The following is a 26,089-nucleotide window of genomic DNA, read 5'->3' as shown; positions in this document are numbered from 1 at the left end:
TCTGGGTGCTTTTTATTAATGAAGTTCTGCCTCGAACACACACACACACACACACACACACACACAGAGAGAGAGAGAGAGAGAGAGAGAGAGAGAGAGAGCACTCCCTCACAGACATTCTAACACACACACAGACAGATAAATGAACAGCTATATAGACACGCAGAAAGAATAATAGATAGACAAATTATAGAATAAGTGATAGAATAAAGACAGAAAGATTGACAGACTGATCAACATAGAGAGATTAGATAGAATCAGGATAGATAGACAGATAGACAGATAGATAGATAGATAGATAGATAGATAGATAGATAGATAGATAGATAGATAGATAGATAGATAGATAGATAGATAGATAGATAGATAGATAGATAGATCGACAGCAGTGGATAGATAGATAGATAGATAGATAGATAGATAGATAGATAGATAGATAGATAGATAGATAGATAGATAGATAGATAGATAGATAAATAGATAGATAGATAGATAGATCGACAGCAGTGGATAGATAGATAGATAGATAGATAGATAGATAGATAGATAGATAGATAGATAGATAGATAGATAGATAGATAGATAGATAGATAGATAGATAGATAGATAGATAGATAGATAGATAGAACAACAGCAGTGGATAGATGGGTAGATAGATAGATAGATAGATAGATAGATAGATAGATAGATAGATAGATAGATAGATAGATAGATAGATATAAACACCTCAGTGTGTTTCCCTAATGTCCACCACAGTGACCCTCAGTAATGTGTGTATGTGTGTATATATATGTTAAAACACTGTGGTATCAAACGTTCATAGAATTTATAATCTGTTACACTGTTATTTTTTTGCAATTAATTTAATTTGTACATTTCAATTTAAGTTGTTATAATACTTTGTTTTTATTGATGTCTTCACTATGCTATGTGTTACAAGCTTTGGCAATATTGTAATATGTACAGTCATGCCAATAAAGCAATTTGAATTGAATTGAATTGAATTGAATTGAATGATAGATAGATAGATAGATAGATAGATAGATAGATAGATAGATAGATAGATAGATAGATAGATAGATAGATAGATAGATAGATAGATAGATAGATAGATAGATAGATAGATAGATAGATAGATAGATAGATAGATAGATAGATAGATAGATAGATAGATAGATAGAACAACAGCAGTGGATAGATAGGTAGATGGATAGATAGATAGATAGATAGATAGATAGATAGATAGATAGATAGATAGATAGATAGATAGATAGATAGATAGATAGATAGATAGATAGATAGATAGAACAACAGCAGTGGATAGATAGGTAGATGGATAGATAGATAGATAGATAGATAGATAGATAGATAGATAGATAGATAGATAGATAGATAGATAGATAGATAGATAGATAGATAGCAGTGGATAGATAGATAGATAGATAGATAGATAGATAGATAGATAGATAGATAGATAGATAGATAGATAGATAGATAGGATGGATGGATGGATGGATAAACGACAGCAGTGGATAGATAGATAGCATAGATACGATGGATGGATGGATGGATAGATAGATAGATAGATAGATAGATAGATAGATAGATAGATAGATAGATAGATAGATAGATAGATAGATAGATAGATAGATAGATAGATAAAAGAGGTCTTCCTTAATATAAAATATTTAAAGGAAGCTGAAACCAAACTCAACTGCCGAAACCACATTCAGTTGACTTCCACTTTTTCACAGTCGGACTACACACACACACACACACACACACACACACACACACACACACACACACACACTCACACATTTCAAGCTTAGCCTTCAACTCCCTTCTTTATAAATCATATCAACTACAGGCCCTTCAGGGAGGGCGAGTGAACTTACGAAATCATGCATGATCGGTCAAAAGCTGCAGTCACAAGACGCAGCTCAACGCGACGGACTTACATCATAGACGAAGGAAACAATGACACCATTCTCAACCAACAACACCACATGTGACTGCAGGACCGGATCACACACACCACTCGACCAGACGTTCACTCAGCCTACCTGATGCTAACCACCACAAACCGGCGACTAACGCATTCCAGATCATCCGCCAACAAATTACTTTGGACGTCTCGCCTTGCTAACAGCAACACTAAGTATATAATGAGCCTTAAAGGGATAGTTCACCCAAAAATGAAAATTCTGTCAGTATTTACTCACCCTCATGTTGTACCAACCCTGTAAGACCTTCGTTCATCTTCGCAACACAAATTAAGATATTTAAGATATTAAGATCGCTCCTGCATACAGTCCATAGGCTTCTTGAGGGACTGGCTCTTGCCGTCCTCGAAAAGTCATTAAAGACATCGTTAAAATAGTCCAAGTGACTACAGTGGCTCAATCTTAACTTTATCAAACGACGAGAACACTTTTGTGCGCAAAAAAACAACAAAAATAACGACTTTATTTCAACTATTCGTTTATTTCTCCATGAGCCTGTAAGTCAGTTAACGTAGTGTGATTGCGTAGAGCTACGTCACACGTAGGCTCACTATTGGCCGACGCTGGTCATGTGTGTGTGATGCGTGTGACGTACAATAACAGAAGCTTACGCTATTAAACTAGTAACGTGACTCGCGCAGAGGGAGAAATAAACGAATAGTTGAAATAAAGTCGTTATTTTTGTTGTTTTTTTGCGCACAAAAGTGTTCTCGTCGTTTGATAAACTTAAGATTGAGCCACTGTAGTCACTTGGACTATTTTAACGATGTCTTTAATGACTTTTCGAGGACAGCAAGAGCCAGTCCCTCAAGAAGCCTATGGACTGTATGCAGGAGCGATCTTAATATCTTAAATATCTTAATTTGTGTCCCGAAGATGAACGAAGGTCTTACGGGGTTGGAACAACATGAGGGTGAGTAAATACTGACAGAATTTTCATTTTTGGGTGAACTAACCCTTTAAAGCCTACAAAACTACACATGCACGACACCCTGATAATAAGTTCATACACTCCTCTCAAACTCATTTACATTTTACAGTCAAATATCCTTTCAGTGACTATGGACAACTCAGCCTTGCTAACTACAATGCTAAGTATTTTCACGTTCATTTTATGTACGTAATGAGCCTTAAAGCCTACAAAACTACACATGCATGACACTTTTGGCTCTTGGTACTGCGTACATACACTCCTCTTACAGTCAAATACAAGTGACATCTTGTTAGTTTGACACTGATGATCAGCACGATGATGTAAGTATGAAGTTATGACGCTAGTACCTTCCTCCTGACGGGTGGAGTCCTCAGGGTTACTCTCACTGTCTGCGTCATAGCCCTCCTCCTCACCCACGGGTGCAGCGCTGCTCACCTGAGCTTCATCCACCTCTTCAGAGAGATCTCCTGCTGGACGAGCCGGCTCACCGCTGACCGGAGGCTTCTGAGCGGGACAGACGGAGAGACAGATGGATTATTATTAGTGCTGTCAAACGATTAACATATTTAATCGCGATTAATCGCATTAATGTCATAGTTAACTCACGATTAATCGCAATTAATCATCTATTCTAAATGATTTTTTCTCATTTTAATGCTCTTATCAACATGGAAAAGTGGATCTGCTTGTTTTTAATTTCACACAACAAAGTTTGCTAGGCCAAAAAGATTATTAATCTTAAAACCAAAAGATTGTTAAAATGGGTTTGCGTTAACGCCGTTAATAGCGAGTTTAACTGACAGTCCTAATTATTATATAAGAATAATATACATTCATTAAGAAATAACAAATATATTCAAAATTATTCTAAAATATAAATGGTAATACTTTACAATAACATGAACTAACAATGAGCATTACATTTGTTACAGTATTTATTCATCTCTGTTGATGTTAGTTCACAGTGCATTAACTAATGTCAACAAACACAACCTTTGATTTTGATAATGTATTAGTAAATGTTGAAATTAACATTAATTAAGATTAATAAATACTGTAGAAGTATTGTTCATTCTTAGTTCATGTTAACTAAAGTTAACTAATGAACCCTTATTGTAAATTGTTACCAATATAGCACTTTGTCAATATAATTATTAAAATGTTGACTTTATTATTACTGTAACTACTAGATGGAGGGAAGAATAAATATTAGTGCTGTCAAATCGATTAATCGATTCAAAAATAACAGTTTGTTTATATAATTTTTTTATATTATGTGTTTATTAATATGTAATGTGTGTGTGTGCACAGAAATATAAATATTTATATATATATATATAAATGTAATATATATACACACACATATTATATAAAAACAAACTTTTATTTTAGAAGCGAGCACAATATGAAATAATAATAATAAAATAGATGAAACAATTAACTTTCATTAAAGTTCATTTTTAATATATAGTAATAAAATTGAGGGATGATAATAATATAAAAATAGTATAAATATAAATGAATTAAGGAACAATTAAAATCAAACAGATTAATAAATTCAATATGTAATAATTACTAACATTTTATTAAAATGATTATTCTGTTCAGACAAATCTGTTCAAAACACTGCATCGTAAAGATACTGTACCTAGCATATGCGCGTCATCCTAATACCTCAAACCACTGTAGTTTGTTTCAAAACTTTAGCATTTGGTAACGTTAGGCAATTAGAATGACACTATCAGAGAGGTAAAAATAAATAAATAAATAAAAGTACACTGTGTTCAAGCATCAAAGTCAGTAAGAAAAGCCTCTTACATAAACACACACAGTACCCACTTCTAAATTGTAATGCTTTCATTTCCCCGTAGTGGAAACTATTAAATATTTAAATATTAAATAAGTTTAAAAAACTGTAGTTAAACAGACGCAGCAAACTCTTACCTTCTGGAAAATTAGCCCTTTTCAGAATAAAGTAATAAAGTAAATAATCCTTATAACATTGCGTCTGGTGTTGTCGTTGTTAGAGAGACAAAGTTAGTGATTTCAGAAAGCTGGTTAAAAGAAAAAAAAAGATATATTACTTTGGTCACAGGACCACATCAGCTGACGGCCTCCACATAAAATATAGCCCCCATGAGCCCCACGCTGCTCGATCACACAAACACACACACAAAAAGGCTGCTTATTCGTTTATGTTTGGCCAGAGGTCATTGTATTTCAAAAAGCAGATTTGCTCATTGAAGTAGCATGAGTGCCAAAACAAATCTTACTCGAGTCCAAACGATAGTTTTATTTGGGAATTACTCGGTGATGTGTTCCACTACAGACACGAATGCTCAGAAGAAAATCCATAAATCTTTTTCCCTAAAGGCAAATGATATAAATCTTGCAAAAAATTATAAAAGTATTTAAAGAAGGTTTTAAAGACATCCAAATAAAAATAACTTAAATTTGTCGTGAATTGAGAAATTAAATTTTCCTTAATCTTTTGACATGTTAGAGGTCAGTTTCAGAACTCAAAACTTACTTGTTAGTCCAAAAAATACCTTTTATTGTAATTAAGCCCCAAATATTGTCACATTATGGCATAATAGTGTGATAAAAAAGAATCACTGGACTAAAAATAACATTACCTTCCAAAGGATCCTAATGATAGGAAAGTGCTTATTTAATTAATATAATTAATTAATTAATTAATTAAAAGCGCTAATTTAATTTAATTTAACTATGTGAATGTCTCAGTAGAGCATTATTTGCAACACACTAGGACTGCTCGATCATGGCAAAAATCATAATCACGATTATTTTTGATCAATATTAAAATCACATTTTTTTTAAAATATGATTATTGGTGGGCGATATGATTAAAGTCTTTAAAACAAGCAAACAGTCAGCAACACAATAAGAACAAAGAAACTAATTACAAACAAAACAGACAAATAAAAACAAAAATACAAATTAAATAAACATAGTTTTAAGTTTTAGATATGGGAAACACACCCCTGTGTATAACGACGTAACTCGCTGCTTTACTACCATAGTACGCTGAATCGTGGAAGAAATCAACTAGCTAGTTTCCCGAAACCTTACAGTCGCAAATTTTTCGTTCGCAAAAATGTGAACTACAGACATGGCATGAGGACTATTTCTCATTTATTCTCAGGTATTTTGCTTTATTTGCAGATCCAATCATAGGCTCGTTCTTGCGTACTAGTAGGGTATCGTTTGAATTTGAACGATTCTGATTCCGATTCCGAGTTTCGATTCCGATTCCTAACGATTCTCGATTCCGATTCTTTTAAGAGGCAGGGTCAAAAAAAGTTTAGCTAACCTTGCTAACCAACAGCCTTTCTGAAGGAAATACTCCTTCTGTAAAAATACTCCTTTTGTCACAAATTTAGCATTTTGCCGAGATTTCGTTATTTTTAGAAAAGTGAAGCCACACTTTGGATCGCCGACGTAAGCTACTCATGTTCGACTCGCGCGGTTATGCCAACACTTCCGGTAGACGCTTCTTCGTTGGTGTTGTTCAGCGGTTTCTTCTTCCGCTCGGCGGACTGTGAATATCGAAACTAGGAACCGAAATTTTAACTTTTGAACGATTCCAGGAAAAACGAAAAGTTAGTCTCGGTTCCAATCGATACTCGATTCTCGATACCCAACCCTACGTACTAATGCTCGTTCACACATGCGCACTCTTTAATGACAACGCTTTTAATCTCGACAAACTAAAAGACGTAAATGACATTTGTAAATATTCAAAATAAAATATATAGACTGTACTGAATGCCAGCTTGCTTATTTTCCTCAAGATAAGGAATTATTAAGTCCACATGTCATGCAAAAAAGAGACTATATGCCACAGGTCGAGATCTGTCGTTTCAAACACGCAACTTTGTGACGTGTTGAATAGGCCAGACTCAAAGCTGTACAGCGCCAAGCATACCTCTGACAGGGACAAGATTTATTAAACAAGCAACCAAATTACCTTGTCAGGTTTCTCCTCGATGGCATCTGGACTGCTGAACATCTCGGCCAGTGCCACACGGAGTAAGGAATCAAACAGAGGAACCGCCAGTTCAGAGTTCACGACTCCAGATCGAGAGAGCTGATCCCTGACCTCACACAGGGTCTCGTCCACAGACTGCAGCTACGGGATAGACGTGGGAAAATTTACAATCATAGAGAATAAGTTATTTGTAGTTTGCATTCATAGACAGTCCCTGTGTTAAGACACACTCATGAAGCAACATCACATGCATACACCCTTATGAAGAAGGTAATCACAGTGCAATGAGCACAGTGAAAAGAAAAAATTAGGATGCTTTGGATATTGTTCTGACCTATAATGTTGCATGAATCATAATCATTCGCTGTTTGTTCATTGGCCAGAGGAGAACTGAGCCAAGGTTTTTTTCTCCATTCTGTCACTGATGGCGTTTTGGTTCTTTTGGTCTCCTGTTTGAACTCGTTCATCAAAACAAACGAATCTTTTTTCGTATCATTTGATTGATTCAACGAACGAAATGAACGAATTGACTCGGAAAAGGATTCGTTCATTTTGATTAACAGGAGAGTCACGAATGTGCGTCACAGAACAGAGCAAGGCGACCATTTGAGCTTATAAAACTTAATTTTTTTTTTTAAATGAGCGATCGTTTCGCTTGATAAGAATCGTTTAAAGCCCTTTGAACAGTTTGCACTGAAACTCTCTTTTGGACCCCATTGACATTACATGGAGAAAAATCCTGGAATTTTTTCATCAAAAACCTTAATTTCTTTTCGACTGAAGAATGAAAGACATGGACATCTTGGATGACATGGGGGCGAGTAAATTATCAGCAAAAGTTTTTTTGTTTTTTTTTTTAAAGTGAATTTACTACTTTAAGCCTAAAAGTTAACAATAGGTACAGTGATTACGCACATGCGAACACCCAGTTTAAGTCCAAGCGGACCAGGGGGAAGTTTTGAGTTCACGCAGATACAGAAAATCAACCTCGTGTTTTGTTCATATTTTAATCGTAATTGTATTTTGTAATATTGTGTTGCCTGTTCAGGCACAAAATGTTGTGTTTTACCACAGGAAAAAAGTACATTCATCTGCTTTTGTGTGGAATTACGAACAGTTTCTGTTTATCTGTTCTCTTAATAAACAAACAAATGCGTAATCTAGCCTATATTCTCGCCCTGAAAGATCATGATAAAAATAAATAAAAGTGAAGTTAAACAAAAACGAAAAGCTTTTCATCATTAAAAATTAACTGACGGGTATTGAGAGATTCAAAAAGTCTAACGTAAACAAGACAATTTTTATAGGTGATAACTTCTGGAGAGAAATAGCGCAGACACTGGACAAAAATGAAACTTTCCAGTGCGCTTGTGCTCACTAACAAATGAAAGGCCTTGCATTCAGCTGTACGAATACACTTGGCATTCACATCAAAGCTGAAGTCTACTTTGGGCTTTAGGGTGTTAAGTTGTTAGCTTTACATCATATCTTACTAAACAGATGATATCAGACGTGTTAAATTAGCCGAGTCTTCCTAGCAAGCCGTTCACACGGGACTCGTTCTTGCGTTCGCAATGCGTGCACATCTTCTTAATATTCAGATCTCTAGGGTTTGAAACCAGTGTTGGGTGTAACTAATTACTAAGTAATTAGTTACTGTAATTTAATTACTTTTCCCTTGAAAATGTAAAGTAAGGGATTACTCTTCATTTATCTGTAATTTAATTACAGTTACTTCTGATGTAATCGAGGTAAATACTGTGTATATATCAATCCGATCTCACAGCGATTCGTATGCATTTTATGAGGTGTATAAAATTTTACAACCGCACTCGTACAAATTCGTATGAATTATTGTAAAATATTTATGAAAAAAGTGTGAAATGTCATGAGATCAGACATACTGTAAAACAATAGTGGGTTTAACATCAAAATGTATTGTCTGATGCTAAAAAGTATGTTTTTATAATGCAACCTTCTCCACCTTGGTCAGTTTAAGGATAATTCATAGTATTTATTTGAAAGAATTAAAACAGATTCATGTCTATCCTTGTATTATTCAGCTGGTTGAGATTGATATGGGATTTTGAAAGTAATTAGTAATTAAATAAAGTACAGTAATCTAATTACACTGTTGAAGAGGTAATTAGTAACTAGTAATGAATTACTTTTTTAGAGTAACTTACCCAACACTGTTTGAGACAGAGCTAGTGTGTATGTCAACTGTACCTGAAAGGAAAGGTCTGGTTCAAGTCTCTGTAGGGCTGAATTGGCACTGTGGAGGCAAATAGCCAAAAGAGCCTCCAGCAGTCGTATACTCTGGAGCGGCCATTCCTCTTCAAGCCTGTGCGTTGGGTCACTTAACTTGTGTTGGACCTGAGAGGGGCTGAGAGTGTCACTAAGTTCATGCTGTTGAGGTGTCGGTATATTGTCAAACTGCCCTTGAGCTTGAGAGGGAGAGTCTACATGAGGTGGACTGCTTTTGCCTTTACTCTCCCTCTTTTTCTTAGGTTTGCAGTCTTTGTTTTTAGATGTGAGTTTCTGGATGACCATCGTCATTAGACGTGAACAGACATCTAGTCCTCCCAGTCTGAAGAACTGCCTCTGAAACACTGGACTGGCCATGTACACCCAACGGCAAACCGACCAAACATCGGCAGCCCTCCTTACCTGCTCTTTAGAAGGAAGAGCCACATTGTCTGGGGAAAGGCAAGGTAGACGCCCACCCAATGGTTCACTGGCTGTACTATCATATCCGGAAGTGTCTTCAGAGTCATTTGCAGAGTCTAGGTCTGAGTCCGGCTCCTTGCTCACGCATAGGAAGGCGACGCACAGAAAAAGGTTGATCGTGTTCAAATGTGCCTCACCCCGGTTATGTCCAACTGCACTTGTTCCACTTTTGGCCTTCGGGTGAGGGCATGCCTCTTTCAAGCCTTCGTAAAACTTAGTGAGGCTCTGGGGAACGTCACCAGCCCCACGTGAACTCAATTCCTCGAACAGTCCAAGGACAGCTTCCCTCTCCTGAGCTTCTGCTCCTTCTAGCTCATGCACGGCAGATTCTGTGTGATGGTGCCACGCATTCAAGATAAGCGTCTCGAACACTTTTAGCACCCACGGACGAGTGCAGTCCAAGTAGATCAACTCTGTGACCTGGTTCAGCCCGTTACAACTCAGGAACAGGTCGCGTACCACCCGGCTGAGTGGAAACAAAACACAAGAAATTCAGTAAACATCAGAGTTTATTTTAAAGTCCCCCGGTAGACAATCATTTTAGCACTTAAAACTCATCTTTGATCACCAAAATGACATATTTAAACGTTTTTTCCTTAAAAGAAAATTTCTTCATGACTTAAAATAGCTTTAAAGGGTTAGTTCACCCAAAAATGAACATTCTGTCAGTATTTACTCACCCTCATGTTGTTCCAACCCCGTAAGACCTTCGTTCATCTTCGGGACACAAATTAAGATATTTAAGATATTAAGATCAATCCTGCATACTAGTCCATAGGCTTCTTGAGGGAATGACAATTGATGGCCTTGAAAAGTCATTAAAGACATCGTTAAAATAGTCCAAGTGACTACAGTGGCTCAATTTTAAGTTTATCAAACGACGAGAACACTTTTGTGCGCAAAAAACAACAAAAATAACGACTTTATTTCAACTATTCACTTCCTTCTCCATGGGCCTGTAGTCAGTTAACGTAGTGTGATTGCGTAAAGCTACGTCACACGTAGGCTCACTATTGGCCGACGCTGGTCATGTGTGTGATGCGTGTGACGTACAATAACAGAAGCTTACGCTATTAAACTAGTAACCTGACTCGCGCAGAGGGAGAAATAAACGAATAGTTGAAAGTCGTTATTTTTGTTGTTTTTTGCGCACAAAAGTGTTCTCGTCGTTTGATAAACTTAAGATTGAGCCACTGTAGTCACTTGGACTATTTTAACGATGTCTTTAATGACTTTTAATTACTAGTCCAAGAAGCCTATGGACTAGTATGCAGGATTGATCTTAATATCTTAAATATCTTAATTTGTGTTGCGAAGATGAACGAAGGTCTTACGGGGTTGGAACAACATGAGGGTGAGTAAATACTGACAGAACTTTCATTTTTGGGTGAACTAACCCTTTAAGGTAACTCCACACCCTTACCTCATTTAGTAAATACGGTATTATAAATATAATAATAATTTGTTACATTTATATATTATAAATAGCCAAGTAAGCTTATGTTAAATAAAACACAAAGACTATCTTGCACTGCCTCCCTCTGCCATTGTACACTACCGCGACAGAGCGCACACGTGACAAATGACGTCAGAAAAGCGTCAGTACATTATAATCCAATATGGTCTATTACTGAACTATCCTCGTCTGCATCACAGTAACGATTAATTTCGACACCCCTACTAGATATGGCTGCTGGCAGGCAAATATATGCAAATGAGCCCCGCCTCCACTCACTCACACAGCTCGATCGCACGATCACACGTTGATCTGATTGGTTACAAGGTAGTTTGTGACGTCAGAAACACCAGCGATTTCAAACCACGTTTTTGCGATTGCAGTTTTAAGGAGAAAATACTCAACAATGGTGTCGACTTATGAATTTGCACATGGTTTGACTAAAAACATATTAAGTCAAGTTCACACTACAGGATTTTAAGCCCAATTTGCAAATCGTTAAGGTCAGGGTGTTATCGCATGCAAATCGCGGGGGATTAGCAGACGATGAACACTTGCCAATCTGTTAGTATCAAAGAGCCAACAACGCATCACAGACGCCTCCCCGAGCCCAGAAAAATATCTAGCATGCTAGATATCCAGAGCTGTCGTGCGACTCAACCTCAGTGACGTCATGAGCTCCAGCCAATCAGAGAAAGGCATGGGTTGAGGTCACCGGGTAATTCTTTTTTTTTTCTCAGAGCAAATCATCATGCAAACAGTTTGAAACACTAGTTTCTGTCTGACGTCCATATTCATGTGTTGTGTTCGTCTCTTCTTCACTGGGTGTTAACGCACAACACATAAAACACATTAAACGCTTGATTTTCACCACGGGGGACTGATTTAAAGAACCTAAACAACAGTGAATAATATCAGAGAATGTCTAATTGAAGAGAACTGGCACTGGCTGGTTACTCCCGGTTTCTAGACTGGCTGTAGTAACGCGTCTCTGTCCATGCGGGGGCGCTCGCGGTCGAGTGCAGAATGAATGGGAGTCCCCCAGAAATCCACTTTTCTCGGGATGTAATTTTTTGTCAAGTAATTTGAAAGTTGCATTCAAAAGGGAGGGCTAAGATAATACACTCAGCTGAAAATTACATTTTTAAGTTCACTTATCCGTTCAAAAATGTGATGACGTCACACAATAGCAGAATGCTAGCGTGTTCTGGCCAACAACGGCCTAACCTGTAAGACATCGAAAGGACATAAGTACTCGTTCATTCGACTTTTGGTCTATAATCTATATTGAACTTGCGGAATCAACAATAAAATATATGTTGATTTAACGACAAGCAGGTGAAAGAGACACATTTAGCCGTTTAGCCCCATAGACTCCCATTCATTCTGCTCTCGCCCGCGATTACCCTCCAGTGGAATTCTAACGGAACTGCAACCAAGATGACACACAACGGGGCTAATAGGAAGTGCCAAGGCTCTCCGTTAGACGGGCTCTGATAATAATAAGCAAAATGAATAGAGGAAATGCAATCATACCTTGACTTGAGCAGAGCAGGCAGAGTCTGAAGATAAACCAGCAGTACCTCAACTGGGAGGCAATGGCTATGGTAGCTGCAAACCTGGCTACAAGTAGTTGTCACACCAAGTTGCTGGGCATGATGGCTCAGTTCCACACCCCGCTGTAGCACAGGGTTAAAAATATGAGTGTAGAGTTGCCACTGCACAACTGCATTGCCTCGCAAAGTCAGCTGGCATACATGACTGGCAATCTGTTGACTCAAATGCCGGTCCTCCCCAAACACAAGCTCCTGATAGGCCTCTAAAGCATCCCACTTCCATAGCATATCTTCAGCTCCTCCACTGGGCAGGATCCCTTGGAAACGATAAGATGGAGATGGGGATGTGGATAAGCTCAATTCCTTCTTAGGTCCGTAGCCTTGTAGAGTCTCATCAAGCCCAGGTAACTGGCTGCTATCCAAAGTGCAGATGTTGCAGGAGGCAAGCTTGGCCTTTTCAGAGGGCTGACCACCTCCGAGTTGTTCTAAGACAAGTCTACTAAGGACACTCAAAACATGGGATTGGTAGCTCCGCAGTCCGGGAGCCTGAAATGCTCGGAGCATGGGTCCTATTACAGATCTCGGATCCATGCAGCAACAGATGCCAACAGCTTGAACTCCCGCAAGCACCTGCAACACGGCAGGACCCGAGGGCGAAAGGCGTTGAAAAAGACGCAAACACTGGTGGGCACAAGCCGCAAGGCAACAACAGCGTTCAGGGTAACGCACTTCTCCGCCATGACCTTCAGAGTCCTCCTCAAAGGGATTAAGTCGTGCTGCTTGCTTGAAAGCGGATACCGGCAGTCCTGAGAGGTCACGGTGATGGTGCAAAAAGTGGGAGTACTCGCAGCGACGGTGTCGACGGCGTGCACAAACAGACTGGTGTAGCTGCTCCGACTTGGCTCTCTTCACGGCACTGATTATCTTAAGCACATCGGCTATCAGACAACGCAGGTGCTCCGATGCCTCATTCCCGATTTCTGAATCTCGAGCTTCTGCTAAGGCCTCAAGCCGCAGAGCGGTCGCCTCGAAAAGCTCCAAGCCACGGTGTTGCACGAATTCATGAACTAACTCAAGAGACTGACTGAAAAAGAAAGGGTTGGAAGCAGAGGCTTGCAAGCAACCCAGTAGAAGTTGTAGGACACCCTCCAAAAGTTCTGGCAGCAGCAAAGCCCGATGGCGAAACCTTGAAAAGGAAAAATCTTCTTGTATCTCTTGCAGAGTCTTCTTTGGCCTTGGAGCGAAAGGGTCAGCTTGCCTTTCTAAACAGGTACGGATCTTTAACGTTGCTCTGAGGAGGTCAGTCAAGCTTCGACGCAGGTTATCAGGCAGCGTTTCGTTTTGACCCACATCTACAAACAACAAGTGCAGAATGGTGCGTAAAAGCATTCGTTGGACAAGCGCGATTGGCTCCTCAGTCCAGCCTCCAGCTAGCTCGTCGATCCCACCGGGACAACAGCAGTCACCGAACTCTGTGAGTATCTCCGTGAGCGTGGGAACGACGCTGACTGCCAAGCCTGGGTTATGATTGATGGTCATGTCAAATTTGCAGACCTTTTCCAGAAGGGAGAGCAGAACATGGCAAAGGTCAAAAGGCGAGTTCTCCATTCGGTTGAAGATTGAAAGAGTTGTCGGGTCTGTTAGCATGTTAGGATCCAGTGTGTGAGATCCAAATAGTCTCACGTGAGGTTGGGATGGCTCAACGGTGCTCATGGCTTCGAGAGTGGGATGTTGCAATGCTGGTTGTGATGAATTGTTGGACTGGTGAAGCTGGCAGCTTACGCGAATGGCCGAACTTTGGAATCTGCGATGCTTGCTCCCAGTGTTTGTGGTTTTATCGTCCGAGTTGGCTTCGGAATCTGACGTGGAAAGCTGAGATTTGCGTGCATCCTTTACAGAGTATCGCTGAGCAGTTCTGCGTGAACGCCGTGACTTCCAGGAGCCAGATAAACGCTTCCCAGAGTTCTGTACATCACATCTATCTTGCCCCGCCTTCTGAGGGATGGTCTTCCCCTCTTGGCATAGAAACACCTCAAGTAGTGAAGGCAGGGTGAAATCTAAGATATAAAAAAAGCAGAGTAGGAAAGGAATAGGTTTAAATCAGTTATACAACCAGGTTTCATTAGAGCAAGTCATGATGATGTAGAGCCAGACCGATTTATCGGCAGGCCGATATTATCGGCCGATATTAGGCATTTTCCAAATTATCGGTATCAGCAGTTATAATGGCCGATGATGTAGAGCCAGACCGATTATCAGCACGCCGATATTATCGGCCGATATTAGGCATTTCCAAACTATCGGTATCGGCAGTTATAATGGCCGATAAATGAAATATTTGTAATATTCATTTATCTGCCATTAAAACTGCCGATTTATCGGTATCGGCAGTTATAATGGCCGATGATGTAGAGCCAGACCGATTTATCGACAGGCCTATATTATCAGCACGCCGATATTGGGCATTTCCAAACTATCGGTATCGGCAGTTATAATGGCCGATGATGTAGAGCCAGACCGATTTATCGGCAGACCGATATTATCGACTGATATTAGGCATTTTCCAAACTATCGGTATCGGCAGTTATAATGGCCGATGATGTAGAGCCAGACCGATTTATCGCAGGCCGATATTAGGCATTTTCCAAACTATCAGTATTGGCAGTTATAATTAGGGTTGGGAACCGAGAACCGGTTCTTTTCCAGAACCGGTTGTGTTTTTGAAAAAATACCGGAACCGTGCAAAATTCCTAAGTTTCGGTTCCGAAAACGGTTCTGATGCCGATGCGATATCATCATGTGGGCGAAGTGCTGGGAGTAGAAGACGCCGTCTTATTCCTAAATGACAAAAACTTCACCACTGAAGTTGCGATTTGCTCTCACACGCGCTGCATTTGTCACACACAGACACACGCACGCTGCGCGCGCCGACCGCCGAGTCACTCTCTAGCCTACATTCAAATCTATTTGCGCTGAGAGAGAGAGAGAGCAGTTGTCGATATGAAACTGCTTTACAATCACACAGTCTCAATATTTATTTGTTTCACATATTCAAATGATTTCCGTTAGTGGTCAAAACAGATGCAGTCCGTATATTTTTTGTGTTCAGAATTTACAAAATATATACAATGAGCGAGTGCATCATAATGTTTTTTTTTCAAACCGTGTTTTTGTCTTATCTTGAATCACTACGTAAAGCCTGTAATAAGCGTTAATACTCGGACTTCTTTAGACTGGCCGGCGGATCGCAGCTGCTGCGGAGTAGCCCAATGCCTGCGTGACTCGTCATGGACATAAACAGAGAGAAGTAGCTCCGGCAACAATGTTCTTCCGCAATACGCATGCAGTTCTGTTTATTAACTGCTAGAGCGCCGATTTATCCAGTAATGAAATAAGTAAAGTCTTTATGAATCAATCATTCAAACCGTTTTAAAAAATAGTCTGTTCTACACACAGATGTGTGTTAAAGCATATACTATTCCTTCTGAGAGGGTATTCTTCACTGTTGGAGATACAATAAAGGAGAGGTCTAAATTATTATAGAGAATGCAGAATTTTTTAATTTCCTTTATATATAATTTTTTTTTTTTTTTGCAAAGATTGCTTAATAATATTTTGAGTTTGTTTACATAACCAGTCTGTTAAACTAATTTGTCACGTACTATAAGAAATAAACACAAAAAGGATTGTGGATTTTTCTCTTACTAATATTTTTAATTGAATGGGAACCGGAACCGGAACCGGAATCGTTTGGCGGAACCGGAATCGTTTGGCGGAACCGGAATCGGAACCGGAACCGGAAAATTTCTCACGATTCCCAACCCTAGTTATAATGGTCGATAAATTAATATTTCAAAAATAAAATAAAAACGGACGAAACACGCTTCAATCATGTCATGAGTGTTGGAGTTGTATAGTTTGTCCACCAGAGGGCACTCTACACTGTTCCTGTTGGCAACACTCGTGTATAACGCGCCACACATCCTGTGCATAAAAGTTAGCTTTTCTTTTACACGTGTGTGAAATCCAACGACGCCAAATGTGCGTTGCAGACTGTCGTTCTGTAATGGATTTAGAATCGCTAAATAGTAGGTTTTCGAAGGCAGACGGCAACTGATGATTTGATGTAGCTTGATGGAAAGAGTTTAAAAAGTGCAGGTAAAGGGATAAGCAAGCTGACATTGTAATAATAAGGTAGCTTATAAGGCAACGTAGGGACTAATTGCTATTTTATTTATCAGAATTTTAATATATTTTGATGTTCCTCTGTTCTGTTGTGACAATAAAAGAAACGTTTCTTTTTAAAATGCATTATCATTATTTTGGTTAAAACTCATAAATAACTACAAATAACTAATGTTAGGGAAATCTGTTAATGTTTTGTAGCGCATTTCTGAAATAAAAAAAAAATAATAATAAAAAATATCGTCCGATATATATCGGAATATCGGGCTTTAAAACCAATAAATATTTGTATCGGTATCGGCCTTCAAAATCCTTTATTGGTCAGGCTCTATGATGTGATGGCTCTCACAATTACGGGAACTAATAACTCAACAATGTGAAAAGCAGCTGTTAGAAAAGATTAGCATGCCTGCACTAAATACCTTAGTTCTAAAGCTCAATGAAAAGTCTTATCCTCATCCATTAACTGTACTGTTTCATAATTAAAGCCATCTCATCGTTTCACTTGTTGTTCTTGCAGGCAGCCACTTAACAATTCATGGCGTCCTCACATCATATGCTTTATAAAACATATCATGTAGAAGTATATCAAATTTCCAACTGAATGCAATGCCAAGATGCCATTTAATATTACACATAATTATTTAATTCAAAGTTCAAGGCGGGTTAAAGTGCATTCTCAAAATTAAGATTGTTAAAAGGATGCATTATTAATAGTGACTCTCACCTGGTGCTTTCTCCTCCTGAACGGGAATCTTCCAGACCAGAGGTAGCAGAGACAACAAGAGTGTAAGCAGCTCTTCCCGACAGGTCAGCTCCTAAGTAAAAGGTTTGAGAGGTTAATTCTAGATTTAAACAGAATTCTTGACCATGTCTGTGCAAATCCAATCAAAAACAGTCTTCTAGTGTTGAAGGCCACCTGGAAGCAGATTACGTTTCTCACTTCTGCTTCATAGTACCATGCCTCTCTTGGCAAGCTAGTTTCCAGCGCTATGCAGAAGATGGACAATTACAGACAACAAAAACAGTATCCTTCGGCCAACGGCTTCAGGAAAACACAGGTTTGTTGGACGTGAGGTCTCTAAATAGTGGCTCCACCCTCAGCAAGAAAGCATTCCTCACAAGGAGAAGAGAAAGCACTCTGAAACGTGTGAATTAAAAGCAAATACAAGGGGCTGCCTGCCACAGTGCTGTGTGACCCCGAGTAAACATGCATCTGGCAGAAAACTCACGTGGTAATTAGCAAAGTGGCTGAGGAGCCACTACTATGCAAACACACAGGCGATTGATGTTGTGTTGAGAGATGCCGAGTTCAGAGAAAAGGCTCGTGTCTTGCGAGTAAGAACCACTCCAGACACGATTCATTAGAACTCGCACTTCAAAGAGAGATAATGAAGGAGAGGAAAAACATGGGACCAAATACACCCGTCATTTTCTTCGACATAATGCCAAATTCTGATTAAGAGAAACTATTTTTACTCATGAATCAATTTAAAACATTGGAAAAGACAATTTAAATGTCAAAAATACAAGCTTCAAGTTTCTATAGAAAACTAGCTCTGTTTGCATGTATTATAAATGCATTTTTGCATTTATTGTAAACTGAATGGAAATTATTTCCCGTAGTAATTAATAAGTAGAATAAGACATGTCAGTGTTATTTTACTATAATTTCAATGCTATTATTGTTTTAGTTTTATATATATATACGTATATATATAACTATAATAGCATTGAAATTATAGTAAAATAACACTGACATTTTTTACATAAATATTCTAATATATATATAGTTTTATTAATATTTTTTTTTATTTTTTATTTTGAATTATTTTTTACTTTTATATTTTCTGTTTCCATTTTAATTTAAGGTTTAGTAGTTTTGATGAGATTTACTGTATATATTATAATCTCATCAAAATTATGAATTATATATATATATATATATATTAATGTTATTATATATATACACAACTATAATAGCATTGAAATTATAGTAAAATAACACTGACATTTTTTACATAAATATTCTAATATATATATATATATATATATATATATATATATAGTTTTATTAATATTTTTATTTATTTTTTACTTTTATATTTTCTGTTTCCATTTTAATTTAAGGTTTAGTAGTTTTGTTGAGATTTTTATTATGTCTATATAGTCTTTTATCATCTTTATTTCAGTTTATGTTGTAGTTATTTATGACCCATCAAGTTGAACTAAATGAATATTAGAAATGTTGCATAGGCAACTAGCTGAAATTTGTTAAGGTTTTCTTATATTTTATTTCAGTTAAAATCTATTTTATTTTTTATAACATTTCAACAAAAATGTTATAATGGTTTTAGTTTTAGTTGACTATAGACCATTTCACAAGATGTGAACAACACTGGTCCAGAAACACTTCCTGTTTCAGTTTGTGACTGTTTTCTTTATTTCACATGTAAAGAATACATCTTAAAGATGTTTGTTTAACTTTTTAAATTCAGTTTTATATATTCTGTTGGTTGTATTTTATCCCAGCTTTTATGTAGTGTTAAAAAACTGAAACAGGAAGTGCTTCTGGACCAGTGTTGATTACATCTTGCAAAATGGTCTATAATAACCCTGGTCTACACTGTAATATAAAGCAACACACACTGCCCATTACAATAAACAAAGCAGTCTGCATTTCAAGCATGTAAAAACAACATTGCTTGCTAAGAGTCTTCTAGTTTTGCAGTCACAATGTGTAGCTCGCTTGCAATGTGTCTAGAGAGAGATGGATGTCTGCACTTAGGGCTTCACTGCTCTAAACCAATGATGTTCCAGTAGATTTCCTCATGTCTGCAAGTAAAGACCAAGAAAGAAACAGCAATCATACATTTCCCAGGGGCCATTCACTAAGCCTGCAAGCAGCCCATAAAATAGATTTAAAAAAAAATAATACAGTATGAATGACCACAATGGTCTAATGCAGCCTTTCTCAAAGTGGGTGCCGCGGCACACTGGGGTGCCCCCTGACTGTGTCAGGGGTGCCGCCAAAAAATTACGTAGGCTAAAAAAAAACAAAAAAAAAACCAACAACTGACATTTCATATATAAATATATTTGAATTTACATTCTTCTTTTTAAACATATGGACGTATTAATAAAATTGTAAATTCATTTTAGATAAATATATAAAATTAAGCATAAAAATCCGTCTCGCAAGACACGAAACTTGACGGAAGTGACGCAATCCATAGCAACGCGTTATAGCAACAACACCTCAGACTGACAGAAACGTAAAAATAAACGTAAATTTAGGTCACTTTAGTGACAGCATCATGGATCGTTTTTTTTTTGTTTTTTTTGAAAAGAAAATCCCCCCAAGAACCGGACAGTTTTTCTGTGAAATGGAGCCTCAGCCTACTTCCTCAGTACTGGGGATGCAACACGCCCTCTCCCGTTGTGTCTAATATATGGGATGAAACTATCAAACCAAGGGATGATTCCGCAAACACCTGACCACCTCTCATCCAACCCTGCCAGGATAGGGCGGCTGTGTGCGTCGCACCAGGCTCACGTCTCGATTGTGGTCACCCCCACCCCCGGCTTGTGTGAGCGCGTATACGCGCTGCATGCACGCATGTAGATCGTTCTCCCTCTCTCGTTGTGGATTATTGTTTGTGTGTGTGGGCGTATGTGTATGTGGGTGTGTGTGTGTGTGTGTGTGTGTGTTTGTGTGTGTGTGTGTGTGTGTGTGTGTGTGTGTGTGTGTGTGTGTGTGTGTGTGTGCGTGTGCATGGCACGGATAAAAAAAACAAGCACTATATGGAAAAACATTCCTGCTTATCTCTGGTGCATTTTTTAACATGCATCTTTTTCTTATTGCATTGTATATATATATATATATATATATATATATAAATGTCTTCCCCCCTTTTTTTTTTTTTTTAACTGCATCCTGCACTTCATTTGAGTTCTCCTGGTCTGGATTTGTTATTGGGTTCTTGTATTGGGCGGTCCACCTCTTACGGTTTTATGGCATTTGTGTCTCTGATTAATTATTTTGTGAATTACTTTGTCAACCTTTGTTTTTAAAGGTACTAAACAGTTTTTATTATTATTGTTATTTACAGTTCATATTATGCTATGTTCATTACTGTTCTGTCTAACTAAACAAGACATTTGCATTTACATTTGGGTTATGCAGTGTTTTTAAATTAAATTTTACACTGGGGTGCCTTGAGATTTTATGCACTTTTGAAAGGTGCCCTGACTGAAAAAAGTTTGAGAAAGGCTGGTCTAATGTCTCGACTGTGACGCATATCGCCATGCTATTTCAGAACGACGGGAGCAATTGGAAAGGAGTAATGGACACTTCCTTATAATAATACAGTGATTACTTTTTATAGTTAACTTTTTCATTAAAAAGTGTAATTCTGCAATGTATTACTTTTGTTTCTAGCTTCTCAGTCTATCACAGGTGTAAATACTACAATCTCAAACACTGGTGGTCAAAAGTTTGGAATAAGATTTTTTTACACAAAGTTACACATGAATTTTGAACAGTCTTAGGACAACTGTTGATCCACTTCAAATGTTGATCTAACCGACCTGGTCAATGACAGAGTCCAAGGTGCTGAGGAGCAGGAATCCGCGTCCGCGCACCAGATACTCTCCCAGAGCCACCATGTGACTCTCCTCCTCGTCCTCGGCCCGCTGGGCCACGGCGCTACACAACTGGTGCACATCCGTCAGGAACTCCCGAGCCAGTGTGTTACTGGCCCCACTCATGTCCGAGCTAATGGAGGAAAGAAAACGAGAGCGTGAGTGCAAGTGAATCACCTGCTAGGGCAAACTCACGGCTTTAGTTTCAGAAACATTACAAAGTTCTCTTTTTGTGTAAATTAACAAGAAATAAAACAAGTGAAACTGCTCAATAAATAAAACAAGTGAAACTGCTCAGATGGTTTCATGTTCCATAAAGTCATTTTAGGGACGAGAAAATCTGCCAGTGTTTATTATATGTACAGTCTGTGGAGTGCAGTTAAGATCCTGACTACACTCTAAAAAATGCTGGGTTGTTTTAACCCAATTTTGGGTCAAATATGGACAAACCCAAAATGTTGGGTTAAAAATGTAATGTAAAAATTTAACCCAACAGCTGGGTTAGTCCATATTTGACCCAAAGTTGGGTTAAAACAACCCAGCATTTTTTAGAGTGTATGTTTGCAAATGGTTTTGCTCAGTCATTTGAATAATGCAATTAACCATTCAAAAATATATCAATGAAATAAATGTAATAAATGACATGCACTAAGCGTGCCACACATAGATATCTATATAAAGGCTAGATGTCTCACGGCGGAGTATTTATCGTCATCACCGGCGGCCATCTTGTCACAGACAGGCTTTCTGGCGGGCTCTGTGGTATCTGATGTAAGATATACTCTTATCTCGTTGAAATCTTGACGTATTTACAAACGGTTTGGTTTCTTACAAATCTTATTAACGTGGATATAATTCTGGATGATTATTTATTTATACACTTATTATTCATAAGTATGCAGTATCATAACTACATCTCTGCCGTTTATAACAAACCAGACCGTTTGAAAATCAGTAGAAAATTGAGCAAATTATGGTGATTTAAAAAGTACATGGACCATTAAAACAATGTTACCAGTGAGCGAGCTGCCTGTGACAAGATGGCCGCCAGGTGAGAACGTCGACCTCCACTGGCCAGCAGCGTGGACGAGATATCTAGCCTTTACATAGATATCTTATCTATGGTGCCACACAAGTCCTGAAAAGTAAAGCCCAAGCGTCTCGATCGCCCCCTGGTGGCTGGTACCAGCATAGGTCATAAACCCCGCCCACTTCTTGTAGTCTAATGGGACGTGAGGCAAACTAAACAATCAAATTACACTTTTTTCAAAGATGTTTTCTGTCATTTTAGGTAGTTTTGATCATGTAAGATTAAGTGGTGGTTGTTGTTTTTTTAAAGGATAATTCTGGTATTTAACACCTTGAGTCTATTTTGTAGTTTGTTTTGAATGAAATAGAGTGGTGGACTTAGAAATTTCGACAATGGTTCCTGTCTCGAATTTTTGACTTTTTTAGAATCGCCTGTGAGAGCGTTAGACTGGCTGTCTATGGGCATACACAAACATGTCCTTAAATCAACCCTTAAAGGGTTAGTTCACCCAAAAATGAAAATTCTGTCAGTATTTACTCACCCTCATGTTGTACCAACCCCGTAAGACCTTCGTTCATCTTCGCAACACAAATTAAGATATTTAAGATATTAAGATCAATCCTGCATACTAGTCCATAGGCTTCTTGAGGGACTGGCTCTTGCTGTCCCCGAAAAGTCATTAAAGACATCGTTAAAATAGTCCAAGTGACTACAGGGGCTCAATCTTAAGTTTATCAAATGACGAGAACACTTTTGTGCGCAAAAAAACAACAAAAATAATGACTTTATTTCAACTATTGGTTTATTTCTCCCTCTGCGCGAGTCAGGTTACTAGTTTAATAGCGTAAGCTTCTGTTATTGTACGTCACACACATCACACACACATGACCAGCGTCGGCCAATAGTGAGCCTACGTGTGGCGTAGCTCTACGCAATCACACTACGTTAACTGACTACAGGCTCATGGAGAAGGAAGTGAATAGTTGAAATAAAGTCGTTATTTTTGTTGTTTTTTTGCGCACAAAAGTGTTCTCGTCGTTTGATAAAGTTAAGATTGAGCCACTGTAGTCACTTGGACTATTTTAACGATGACTTTAATGACTTTTCGGGGACAGCAAGAGCCAGTCCCTCAAGAAGCCTATGGACTAGTATGCAGGATTGATCTTAATATCTTAAATATCTTAATTTGTGTTCCGATGATGAACGTCTTACGGGGTTGGAACAACATGAGGGTGAGTAAATACTGACAGAATTTTCATTTTTGGGTGAACTAACCCTTTAACGTTCATTTTCAAAACTGTGCAACTCACCGAGTGGTTGGTGGTGTTTGTTGATGTTCTGAAACAAGTAGCGTAGCGAAATACCGTTTCTGTCGTGTTTTATTTGTCATTTTTTTAAATCACATTGATGTCTTCTGGAGGACTCAGTGCTCGTTGATATTACTGCGCTAGGCTAGCTACCGGAAAAGGAAAGGGGTCTGTTTACATTTGGTTGTAGTCTTTTCGCTCGGCTCTGCGTCTCTCAGAAGGCTAGCGTGAGCAGAGCAACTGTGCTCCCGGACTTTTTTTACGGTGCGCTAGACACCGTGTTCCGTACAGCGTCCTGGTTTTCGCCATCAAGTGGTCGGGAGTGTGCTAACGCTTCAGACTCAAATATCGAGCGGAAGTTTATACGCGGTTGTGAGGTATCTGAATAAATAGTTCCATAATAGCAAACAACACGGATTGAAAGCATACATTGCGCCGATATATTTGTTTTTAACCCTCAGGTGCTCTTCGTTTCGGAGTCACACTTGTTATCTTCCCGGTCAAAAGTGACCGGACACCTAAAAATGAAACTTTCTCCATCCCAGTAAAACCAATGCAATTTATTTTTGTTCTATAATATTTATTCTTTTTAATTTAGTATTTTGAGACAGTTTGCTTGAATTTATTAATATTTATGCAATATTTATGGTTTATTTTTGCCATGGAAAAGTATATATATTTTTCTAAATATATATAATTTTTTTTTTTAATTATGAATGCAGTATTTTAGTATACTATAGAGTCAAAAAAAAATTTTGAAGAAAATTAGCACCATCTAGTTACAGTATAGAGAAAAAGCGTAGAATCATGGTATAATCACTAGCCTTCGTTTCGGAGTCACACTTGTTATCTTCCCGGTCAAAAGTGACCGGACACCTAAAAATGAAACTTTCTCCATCCCAGTAAAACCAATGCAATTTATTTTTGTTCAGTTATATTTTTTCTTTTTAATTTTGTATTTTGAGCCAATTTGATGTTACTTATTAATATTTATGCAATATTTATGGTCCATTTTTGCCATTGAAAATAATACAAACTTTTTTTTATATATACATTTTTTTTATATATATATCTGATAATTAGGGCTGCACGATTAATTGCGATTTTTTCGTCATTGATGTACGACTCTGTAAACGAATCTGAAAGCACTGCGAGTTTGAGTCGCTTATAATGTGCAACTCAAACATCTTTACAAACATGAGAAGCATTTCTGAACTTCTTGTCCAACAAAAGAAAATATTTAATAAATCCATTTAGCATTTCAATCTTCTGTTTAATCAGTTTCAGCGATAGGGATTTCCTGGAGTGATGTGTGTTATTGTAGTTCTGCGGGGCATATTTGCCGTGTGTGTGTATGAGAGACGCCCTCTGGTGTTCAGATGATTTGGCGTGATTTGCTGTGTGTGTGAGACGCCCTCTGGTGTTCAGATGGAGAAGCATTTTCCTACCAATCAGCAGCTGCTCTGACAAGCAGCGCATAAAATAAAGTGTGTTTTCATTTCGATTAATCGTGCAGCCCTAGTGATACGAATGATCTGTGCAGTAAGTCTTGGAGTGTAAATGCAACATAACACACCATTTTTGACCCATGAAAACCCCTGAATGACTATACGAGGCCTCTCAGGAACCACAGTGATGTTATGCAACAAGATTAGGCTTCATGGACAGCAGATCCTGTCATCAGACACGGACCCAAGCGTACTGTATCGCATCAACCAGTTATTCCATCCACCACATCAACCGCTGGACGCGATTTCAGCCGTCTCACGTTCCCAAAATACAGTCAGTAGAACAAACAGTCTCAAGCAATCCCAAACACTGATCTAACCGCATTATTTTGAAGACATAAAGAGAGATCTCAATAAATATCCATCATATTACACTCCAAAATCAAAGGAATAAATGCTAAAATAAATGGAAAAGAATATTATATTTCACATAAGAACAATGAAAATATAATTTTTTATTATTATTATTATTTTTTCAGAATTTTCAGACTATATTTAACATTCATGCAGCATTATATTTGGTATATAGTACAATCATCTGTAAATATTTGAAGCTTTTTCCTTTCCATTTGATTTTCTTAAAGTGATAACAAGCCTGCATTTTAAGATGATCTACATCACAGCGACTCTGCCACACACACACACCGATGGAGCATAAAAGACACGCCTCTTTAAATCTACAGTACCCAGAAACACACTCAGTATTCTAGCCGACGTACCT

At 38.1% G+C, this 26,089-nt stretch overlaps 1 protein-coding gene across 4 annotated transcripts in view; it reads right to left on the bottom strand.

Annotated features, from left to right (window-relative positions):
* lyst (lysosomal trafficking regulator) overlaps positions 1–26,089 on the bottom strand; it is a 116,540-nt gene that overhangs the window by 66,391 nt on the left and 24,060 nt on the right. For all 4 annotated transcript variants that reach the window (XM_089116723.1, XM_089116724.1, XM_089116725.1 and 1 more), the window contains 6 exons: positions 21,470–21,656; positions 17,607–17,697; positions 12,675–14,751; positions 9,182–10,148; positions 6,932–7,093; positions 3,288–3,444 (listed from right to left, as the gene is read on the bottom strand). In XM_089116723.1, the coding sequence (XP_088972849.1) occupies positions 3,288–3,444; positions 6,932–7,093; positions 9,182–10,148; positions 12,675–14,751; positions 17,607–17,697; positions 21,470–21,656 (3,641 nt within the window). The remainder of the gene's footprint in view (positions 1–3,287; positions 3,445–6,931; positions 7,094–9,181; positions 10,149–12,674; positions 14,752–17,606; positions 17,698–21,469; positions 21,657–26,089) is intronic.

The sequence above is a fragment of the Pimephales promelas genome, chromosome 11 (assembly GCF_988280905.1).
Source record: "Pimephales promelas chromosome 11, fPimPro1.hap1.1, whole genome shotgun sequence".
Lineage (NCBI taxonomy): Eukaryota > Metazoa > Chordata > Actinopteri > Cypriniformes > Leuciscidae > Pimephales > Pimephales promelas.
Note: the sequence above shows the minus strand (reverse complement) of the source record. Positions and strands in the feature narration are given on the sequence as shown.